The sequence below is a fragment of the Petaurus breviceps genome, unplaced genomic scaffold (genome assembly GCF_028583685.1).
Source record: "Petaurus breviceps papuanus isolate PSGF00001 unplaced genomic scaffold, PetGlider_PUasm1.0 689, whole genome shotgun sequence".
NCBI classification, from domain to species: Eukaryota; Metazoa; Chordata; class Mammalia; order Diprotodontia; family Petauridae; genus Petaurus; species Petaurus breviceps.
The window spans coordinates 1800113-1810999 of NW_027186458.1; the positions used below are offsets into that span (position 1 = coordinate 1800113).

A 10887-nucleotide genomic window follows, 5' to 3' on the forward strand; every position below is an offset into this window, starting at 1 on the left:
GACTACCTCCCTTTTCATAATACATGTATAAAATATGGAGAAAACATAGTTGCTAGTCTCCTAGATTTATAGGCAAGATAGAAGTTGAAAATAACCCATCTTACTAAGTGATTTTCATTTATCATTCAACTTTCAAAGACGTTCTCAAAAATCCCTGTAGTCATAGCAATGAAATATCTAGCATAATTTTTCTTTTTTAAATGTATTGTATGCATTTAAATGTTCCTAAAATTTCAAATTTCTCCCTGCTTACCACCAGGAAAAAAAAAAGTCTTTTTCATGGCTTCAAAACTGTCAGTATATTGAACTGGATGAGCTCCCTAAGTATGGAAGGGGCTTAATCAACATGGGATGAAAAAGTGAATTCTAACTAAAAAGATGATCTGTGTATTGATAGAGTAATAATGATAATAATAGATCCTGGAAACATAATGCTAAATATTTTCAATTATTAAGGAAAGTATCTATCTAAAACTCTCCAAGAAAGAATGACTGAATCAACCCACATGCAGAGGGACACAAGATATATTCAATCTAAAAAAGTCAAGTAAAGTAGTTTGAGATGTCTGTCATTGTGTGTGCTAGTGCCCCTCCCCCCACTACCTCGGTCACTGCATAGGCTCTCCCCTTCCTTCTCCCTCACACACATGGCACCCCTGAGAGAAATGTTTCACTGCATTAGTCAAAGGTAAAGTTCTCTGCTTGAAGGTTCACAGATTTGGAGATTCCAGAGAATTTTAATGTTATTTTGTATACTTTTCTCATCTCTCATTAGACAATTGAGGAAATTAAGGTTCAGGTGACTTATCCAAGGTCATATAGTTAAATGTTCTCAGAAATAATGTTGCAACAAATATCCAAGGTTATCTATTCCTACTTCCTCGGTGGAAAGAAGGAGGAAATGACCTGGGTGAGATATCCAGAGTCTGAACATCCCCTTTTCCAGAAGAAGCCAGGCTTCTGTGTATGAGGTTCTGCCCCTCTCCTTCCTAAGCAAAGTTAGGCCTCCATAGCTGAAAATTCTTAAGATGGCTTCTATGGGTATTAATGGAACATCAACTGGGGGTCTCTCTTGGATACCAGAGCCATGGTTCTCAAGATTCCGGGTGTTGGTAGAAATCTTACATGAATTGGAGCATCCCACTGGGTAATGGATCTATGTCCTCATATAATTTTATTGAATATTTTTCAGAATTCCAGCTTTTCATAGCAATCTAACATGGACTGGAATTCTCCATTGGATATTATATCAATATCTTCGTATGACTCTATTGGATTTAAATGTATCTATTCCTCATAGAATGGTATTGTTGCCTTACGTTGAAATATAACTACTCCAGTGATCGGACACATTCAAACCAAATTATAGTGAACTCGTTGACCATATGTTCTATTTCATAAATATACCAAATTTGGGTACATACCTAGATTTCTAAATATTACATTTGGTTTCTCCTTCAGAGTTTTCAAGATTTGGGTTTTTATTATGCAATCCTCTTCGTGATGGTGATATTCTCAGAAAAACTATTGCAGAAATCACCTCCTAAATGGCATCAAGTACCCAGACCCTGAAACTCCTGACCTCTTGAAGCCATGAGTTTGCCACCAAAGCTAGAAACATCCATCTATCACTATTGCTCTCCCTGGCTTCGGTTCAGGTAAGGAAACAGAGAAGAGGTAGCTGGGACTGGCAAGTCCAATCTCAGGCTCACATAGGCAAGGACTTATCCCCTCTGATGTAAGCTAAATGCATGTTTCATGGAATCAAGCCTGTTACATACATAGGTATGCACACAGATATACTTGTTGTTCCATATTTGCTAACCTAATTCTGCTTTCCTAACTTCCCCTCACTTTGTGTATACCATGTGATCCATTTTCTTGCCTTCAGCACAGATTTTCTTCTTGCCCATCTTGTGTTTTTCCTTGACTCTTACACCATCACTAGGAGTATATTCTTTACATACAGAGTCATCTTCTCCCTCATGGCTTGCTCTTTTGAGATAAATTGTCTCTCTTGTTACTCCTGGGTGCTTCTGTCTTTGTATCCCAGTGCCTGGCAGACAATAGGTGGTAATAAATACCTATTAAATTGAAGAAAATGAAGCAGAATAGAAATATTGTTTGTTTTTTTCTTTAAGCCTTCCCATGTGTCCTATTGATCTTACATAGTAATCCCATCTGCCTTCTTGAGGCTGTCTTTGCAAAGGCAGGCTTGCCCGGGAAGTAATGGAAAAATTAGAAGTGAACAAAAGAAGGTGTGGTTCCAGTAAAAGCCCAAAGCCTGAAGACAACTAACTGAAAACACCTTTCTCTCATTCTTGGGACATAATCAATTTAATGATTTATACGCATTAAATCAGAGGATTAATTTATCTGTTGTTTTACTATGAGGCTTATACAAAGAATGCAATGCAGGAAGAATTTAGTTGGATGTTTACCCTGACAGATGACATTTAATGTTAGTTGCAAATTATTATCACATTTACTATAATTATATATAATTATTGCTATTATCACCCATGACTGTCCAGGGCTAGAGACAGAGCTGCCATATCTCCATGTCAATCTGAAATGTGTTCAGGTGTTTCAGACCCAGTTTCAAGGAACAGATTTATCATGAGGAGGGGTTGAATGGAAGGGTGAGGCTCAAGGTTGGGAAAGTGCTGAACACTGGATGGTTCTTTCAAGCATATCACTCCTCTGAAGAATGCCCAAAAGCCAGTAGCAGTCTAGATAATTTTAGTCTTAAGCAGTATGCTTGGGAATATTCTTAAAGGCAAGAAGGTCTTAAAGGTTCCCAGATTAAAGGTGCCCTAGGACAGCCCCTTCACTTTACAGAGAAGTAAACTGACATCCAGAGTTGAAATGACTTGCCAAAGGTCACACAGGTAGCAAAGTTAACATCAAAATCTGACTTCTAATCCAACATTCATTCCCCTACACTATATGGCCTTCCTTGACAAAGATCAGTCAGGGCTAGGATCTGAATTCCACATGTTATTAGAGATTTTATTTAAGTGTACTTGAAGAGTGCTGCTGTATCTCTGTGATAAATCCAATATGATCAAAGTGAACAAATTTGGGGACTTATAACTGTTGGATTTCTGCTATATTTTCTATGTCAAATTTTTAGATTTATATAAATTAGCAATATTAGCCTATATTTCTCTTTCTTTGCTTTGCCTCCCTTGTTTAGAATCATAGCAGTTTCATAAAAGAAGTTTAGTATTGTCATTCTCGATGTTTGAGAATAATTTGTGTATGATAGGTATTATCTTTTAGTTACCTGCTAGAATTCACCTATAAATGTGTCTAGTTCACCGTCTCCCTACTTCCCATTGGCAATTCCTTATGTTCAGTTTCGGTTTCTAAAACAGAGTTGTCAAAGATCTCTATTTCAAGTTCTATTAATTTGGGTATTTTATATTTTGTAGCTAATATTTTAATTAAAAAATTCATTGTATAAGTATATAATTGTTGCTATCAGATTCCAGTCATTCTTTTTTATTTTCTTATTCTTTCAGCTGATTTTTTTATATTTTTATTTTTTTCTTTCCTTGATCAGTTTAGTTAAAGGTTCATAAATTTTGTTAGTACTTCTAGAGAACTAGTTAAGTTTTTTTTAAAAAATACTACTGTCTTTTAATTTAAAAAAGATCTATTTTTCCTCTAATATTAAAGATTTATATTTATTTTGGTTGGTTTTCTAATTATCTAATTTTGTTCATTGAATACTTAGTATAACAATTCTCTCATTTTCTATTTTGTTCATGTATGTATTGCTATGTTCCCCCTGGCTTTGAGGACATTTTTAGCTGCTTCTCAGAAATTTAGATATATTGTCTCATTATTATTATCTTAATATAATTATGTATTTTTTCTATAATTTGTTCTTTCACCTCATCATTCAGGATATCATGATTCATCCTCTTCCTTTAGGTCTCTCTGTTTTGCTTGTATTCCCCATATTCTTAACAATTTTCATCATGTTATTGTCTGAAAAGAATGTCTAATGGGTCTTTTAAAAATATGTATTTATAATTTCTCTATACTCTAGGACAGGGCTTCTTAAACTTTTCCACTCATGGCCCTTTCAGACCTTCTTAAGCTATGGATCATGACCGTACATGCGGCATGGTCTACTTTTGTAAAGGTATCTTATAGCAAGGGAATACCAAGAAATCAAGAAACATACTTTAACGTTCCCATTCAGAGGATATCATATCTTGTTGAACTTTAATATTTTGGTCAGTTCTATATTTTCCTTTTATTCTTTTTTATTATAATTGTCTTACTGTGAGAGAAGAACATTAGGATCTCTTACAATTTTTGTATTGTTATCTATTTTGTTTCAATTCAGTTAACCTTTACTCAGTGAATTTTTATTTAAGAAATATACATATTTCTTAGCACTATGTAACACCTTTATAAATACAGAGCATGTACTAGAGCACAGATAATTATAAATAAATGCAACATCGGTTTTAGGTATTGCCAAAAGATATGTGCAAAGCCACTTTGATACATTTTGAAAATGTTCTTTTCCATTTTATTCTGAGTTGTAGGAGTTCAAAGGAATGTGTCCAGGATTTGCCATTGTCATCTTGGCAAGGAACCTGGATGGCATGTGCAAGCTGGAAATACATAGCTCTAATTACATGCATGTTGTTTTCTTGGGGGTTTAATGTATTTATTATTGGATTATAGTGTTGCTCATGAGAAAGTGTTGGCACATGCAATCTTTTGGGGTAAAGGGTTTTGGAGGTTTGGGGTTTGCAATTGGTACTACTTGCCACATAAACACTTCATGGTGAAATATTTGTATTTTTCCAGTACTTGAGCCTGGAACTCTAGAAATACTTTTCAATATAATATATATCTCTTCTCATACCTTTTTTTCAAACATGTGTCTTATTACTCCTATGCCTTGCTTCATGAATTTGGGGTTCTAGCTAAGGAGGAGAAGGCTGGAAATAAGGAAAGTGAATTTTTCTAATGCTCAAATAAATTTGAGTTTTTCTTTATTTGAAAGTTCCCTCCATTGATTCATAGCCCAAACAATTCATTCCTTCTCATCTCGTACAACTCCTTCCTTCTCATTTATAATGGCATCCTGAGCTCTTACTTAGGGTTTTTATAATAATCACTCTCTAGTCCTAAGGATCCTAAGGCCAGATAACCCTACTTCTACGTCTATTTTCCCCCTACCTCTTTGGGAGTGGGCCACCCCTTGGGGACTTATGTTTCTTTTCTTCTGAAAAGAGAAGTTGATCTTTTTTTTTTTTTAGAGGAGCTGATCTCTTAATGTGCAAATTCCCCCAGACAAAATTGATGAGAAATCCCTGTCTCACCATGGACATTCACCTTAGCCTACTCATGAGAATAGATATTCTTCAGTAATACTCTTTCCTTTCTCCTTCTGGGGTGAGAACCGTCTCTTCCTTCTTCCTTCCCAATGCTGCTTTTCTGCTGCAGCTGCCAGTCTTGCCTACACCTCCACCTTTGGATTGGACAGGGGGAAAGTCTCAAGCTCTCTTTTGTCCATTCTTTTTCCTCCCCTCCCTGCCATGCCCAGATTTTATTACTGTTATCCCTCTCAGAAATATAATGATTCCTTTATAGGGGATCACAAGGTTTAGTTCATATAATATTAATTCATCTTCCATCTACCCTCTTCCTAATTCTGTAGTCATAAATCTTTGGCCCTTCAAACAGTTTTTGTCCCTTGATTGAACCTTTTTTGTTTTTTCTTTTACTTCTTAGTTCATTTTCTCTAAAACATCAGTCCAAAGCCTATAAAGAAGAAAGAATTTGTTGCATTATTTAGTCTTTTCTTGACAATTGTACTTATTTGTTTTTCTCATTTCTGTGTCTAGGGAGATATTTTCAAATTGAATATTCTGCTTACCTCATTTTTTTTTCGAGTAATTTTTCAGTGCCTCTCTTTCACTGCAGGTATATCAAGTTGAAGGTTAAAAATGAGGGGAAATTAACTCCTATCGTCTCTCAGGAAGAAGAAGGCCAAAAAGAAAATGAGTGTGGAGGCAAAGGGAATGACTGAAACAGGGGAAAGAATAGGGGATAACTTTTTTTCCTGGAGGGAGGGGGAATCTCACTAAAGAATGCTCCCATTGAGGAGGAGAGTTCTTTTATGATGGGGGATGGGGACTTCATGATGGATGTAAACTTCAGGGGTTTGTACTTTAGACACCACTCATCCTTTCTTAGAAGAGTGGGGAATAAGAGGTCCTGGAGGAAGCTAACCCTGAGAAGAGTAGGAGGGTATTGACCTAGGGAGGAGACTTCATGGCAAATAGTAAAATCAAATTAAAAATGCTAAATTATAGGGGCGGCTAGGTGGCACAGTGAATAGAGCACCGGCCCTGGAGTCAGGAGGACCTGAGTTCAAATCCGGCCTCAGACACAACACAAAAACTAGCTGCGTGACCTTGGGCACGTCACTTAACTCCAATTGCCCTCCAAAAAGCAAAAAAAAAAAGCTAAATTAGTAAGGAATCTGTTACATCATTTTTAATGAGATATGAACAATAGAAGCAATAACAATGAAGTAGGTGACTAGATGGGACAATGGACAAAGTGCTGGAGTCAGGAGGTCTCATCATCCTGAGTTCAAATCCATTCTCAGACACTCACTAGCTGTGTGACCCTGGGCAAATCACTTAACCCTGTGTGCCTCAGTTTCCTCACCTATCAAATGAGTTGGAGAAGGAAATGGCAAACCACTCCAGTATCTTTGCCAAGAAAATTCCAAATGGGGTCACGGAGAGTTGAACACAATTGAAATGACCCAGTAAAAAGAACTACCACTTATATGGCACTTTCAGGTGTTGACCATAAAACTGCATGATGAAATGAAGGCTATATTTATTTTATTGGTGGCAAAATGGTATAGTGGGACTGTGCTGAATCTGAAGTTGGAGGATCTTAGGTCAGTTTCGGCTCTCATATTCGCTCCCTGTACAATATTGAATGAGTCACCTAACTTTTATGTGTCTTGGTTTCCTTATCTATAAGATGAAAGGGTTGCATTAGATGATCTCAATGGCCCCTGATAGCTCTAAATCATGGGACTCACAGTCACATTTTTTCCCCCTTCACTTTATTCCTCTTTTCCTCCTTTCCCTCTAAGTCCTTGATCCCAGGAAAACTGAAGGATCTAAATTGGTTTTGCCATTACTTTTCCACTCTTATCACCTAGGGATGACCTAAGGGCTCAGCTTGCAGGGGAAAGTTCTTAGTTGCAACACTTTTTATCTTAAAGTCAACAACATCAAACACTATTGACAGGTCAGTAATAAACAATATGGGAGAATAACAGCAATCTCTGGGATTATTGATCCTTCCAGGCCCTGTGATCTTTGTCCCTTTTAGTGATTAGGACCTAGGGAAGAGGACTTGCCAGCCCTTTCATCTCTCGGAGCTGAGAAAGGGCTAACATAGAATTAGGTTTATCAAGCAGACTCAATCGAATGTCATGTTTTCTTTTTGAATAATTAAAAGACCTCTTGTAGGTGAGAACATGTTTTTGTTTCTAGTTCCTCTCAACTGCTTTCTGAGCACAGAGGATTTGAAAAAGGTAAATGTGTGTTCCATGAAGATAAGCTGGAAAAACTTGTTTTAGAATGACCGTGTGATGATTTACCTGGACTGTTAGCAGCTCAGTATGAATCAGCTGCAATCACGAAAGCGAATGAGATCTTGGCCTGCAGTGAAAGGCACTACTGCTAGAAAACACCCTTACTCAAGAAACTCTAGTGGCTCCCTCTTGGTCCTAGCATAATATACAAAGGCCTATATTCAAAGCCCTTAAAGGTGGGCTTACTGCATTTGCTTTCATAAGCTCTGAATTCCAGGACAATTCCCACTGTTCCCAGTACATGAAGGGTGTTAGGTAACATCTCAGGTATGGGAGACCTTGCACAAGTCCCTAAATCTTTTCTTCAGCTATAAAATGAGGGGCTTGGGTTGGATGACCTTCTAAAAACCTCTTCCAACTCTTATTTTTGGGTGGTATGACCTTGCACAATTCACTTCCCATTTCTGGTACTATTTTCTCATGCCCCCAAAGAATGAATTCAATTATCTACAAGGTTCCTTCTAGTTAGATATTTTGTGATTCTGAATATAAGTTGAGGGTTTTTGTTTTTTTGGGCAACCAGGGTTAAGTGACTTGCCCAGGGTCACACAGCTAGCAAGTGTCTGAGGTTGGATTTGAATTCAGATGCCCCTGACTATAAGGCTGGTGCTCTATTTACTCTAGCCACTATTCCCCTGAGTCCATACATTTTAAATCTGGACGGGACCTTACTGAGGAGGTCTAGTTTAATTCCCTCAATCTACAGAGGAGAAAACTGCTTCTTTTCTCGGAGGCCAAGCCCTGCACTCACCAATACTCCCTGCATTGGTGTGGTTTAATGGAAAGAGCTCTAAATTCAGCGTCAGAGGAGCTGAGTTTAATTGGTGGTCCTGCCACCCTTCCCCACCCCCCATGCTTCAGCTTCTTTATTTGTAAAATGAGGCTAGATTCTCTCTCTCTGTTTCCTTCTGCCTCTCCTTGTTTTGCCTCAGCCTAGTTTATTCAGGTCAGTCAGGTCCTTGACAAGTGAGATCTGATGCTCCCCATCAGGGCCATTTATTTGAGCTTATCATTTTATCACTATTGTGTATCTGAGTACATTGTATGACTGAAGTCATCTTCTGCTGCCTCCCCTCCCTTATCCTCTGACTCTCTTCTCATCCCTTCTGCAAGCTGGCTCCGGACTGATCCCACCACTAAATCTGATGGCCTTGTCAGTTCTCATCCTTTAATTCTTTTTGCTTGTCCTTCCTTCTGGGAGAGGCCCAGTGACATCATGGGTGATGTCTTGACTTGCTTGTGAATTGGATTTAAGTGAGGCAGTTGCGCAGTCACCACCTTCACTCTCTCTTCCAGAGTCCCCAAAGGCCAGTGGCAAGACAAAAGTCAGGACGATGGGCAGCTTTGCCAACGCTTACCCCTCTGTTCTACTAGGTGCTTTGTCCTTCCAGGGCTTTCTTAATGTTATCCTTTCCTGCTTCTCCTTCTGGATGTCTGAACTGCACCTTTGCTGATCATTCACATTCTGTCCCTTATAAACGGATGATTGTACCCTGGAGACAGCCCCAGGCCTCCTCTCTTTCCCCCATCTTTACACGTTCTTCAGTTACCTCCTAGGTTCCTGTGACTTTGGTCTGGAATCTATCTATCCACTCTTCGTCTCTAACGAGCTCATGTTCACCTCACCAGCTACTTTTTGAAGTTATTCAACCGGATATCCCACGGACATTTTGAGCACATGTCCAAAACAGACTCATTTCCGTCCTTTGACCCTTCCTAACCCTCTTTCCAGACTTCTTTATTTTGTACCATTATCTTCCCACCCAGGTTCCCTAACTTCTTATTCACACCCTCCACAACAAACTTGGACCCCTCCAAATTCAATGAATTAACGGAGCACCAAACATGTATAGAGGGCTTACTATTGTGCCCGCACTGTGGGATGCAAACAAACCAGAAAATGAAACAGATTTAGGTTTGGATGGACATCAGAGCTCAGCTCGTCTAACACCTTCATTGTCCTCTCTACCCTGTCTCTTGCTTCAGGCTGCCGGCAAAGTGCTTCTGCCAAAGTGGGCTAATCTCCCTCTCCTCACTCAAAAACCCCAGTGTCTGTCTTCTAACCTTTAGGATTAGAGAGAAACTCTTTAAAGCTCTTCACCAGCTGCTCGCTCTTCTCATACAGTCCTCGGGTCCCATTGCTGGAAAGTCCAGCCCTAGCGGCCTCCTCCTTATTCTGGACACAGGATGTTCGGACTCCTTTCCCTGTCCTCCATCTTGGACGGCACTTCCTCCTAATTGAGGCTTCTTGGAATCTCAGATTTCTTTCCAAACTCCACTCCAACAGCACCTTCTACGGGAGCCCTTCCTGCCCCTGCCCCTCTCCCCACAGAGGCTGGCCAGCTTCCTCCCAAACTGTGGGATTCTGGTATTTTTTGGTATCTATCCTATACGTGCCTCTATCACCTATGTATATGCATCTCCCCGCTAGAATGTTAGCTACTTACATACCCGTAGATGAATATAGGTGCATGGATGTGCGTATATCATACATTATCACATGCTATTATATATTACAATATTATACACACTCACATCTTGTCCCATCGTGCCTGGTGCATTTCCGGTGCTTAATAAATGCTCGGTTGATCCTTGAGGTAGCAAGCTTGGGAGCTTGAGAGACTGGCCCAAGGTCACAAAGGGTGAGCAGAGAAGGGATTCTGATCTAAGTTCTCTGACTGCAGTCTTTAGAACATCTAGGGAAGTGGGAGGGGGGATGTCTGGAGAGGCCTGGGAAAGTCACTCTGAGAGGGGCTGCAGGGTAGCTAGGGGAGCCATACTAGGGGGGTGTCTGGAGGGACGCGAAGGGGGAGCCACAGGGGGGGGGGGGGGTCCAGAGGGACGCTAAGGGGCACAGTTGAGGGCTCTAGAGGGGCGCAGAGGGCAGTCATGTGGGACGGGTCTGGAGGGGCTGGGAGGCGCTGCTAGGCAGGGCTCCTTCCGCCCCTTCCCCAGCCCTTCCTGGGCCATTGGAACAAAGAGGGGCCTGCGGGCCACCGCCGGGTACAGATCCTTCCAGCTGTAGCGGAGCGGTTAGGGGGCGGCAGCCCTTCAGGGGTGCCGGACCAGACTTAGGAAGATGGGAGGGGCTGCAAAAGGGTCCGGGTGGAAGAAAGAATCCCCGGGGCGGGAGGGGCCAACTGAGGGCGGGGTCTAGAAAAGGGAGGGGGGGAAGGGAGGAGCTCCCAGGAAGGGGCGGGGTTTTGGAGTGGGAGGGAGGATGTAGG

General features: G+C 40.4%; 2 protein-coding genes across 2 annotated transcripts in view; one reads left to right on the plus strand and one right to left on the minus strand.

Annotated features, from left to right (window-relative positions):
- The window catches only part of ANKRD50 (ankyrin repeat domain containing 50), a 163906-nt gene that overhangs the window by 79497 nt on the left and 73522 nt on the right, over nt 1-10887 (plus strand). The gene's annotated exons all lie outside the window — the stretch shown is intronic.
- The window catches only part of LOC138174541 (gametogenetin-like), a 7889-nt gene continuing 7549 nt past the window's right edge, over nt 10548-10887 (minus strand). Inside the window, exon 4 of the mRNA XM_069104850.1 lies at nt 10548-10749. Within this exon, the coding sequence (XP_068960951.1) occupies nt 10548-10749 (202 nt within the window). The remainder of the gene's footprint in view (nt 10750-10887) is intronic.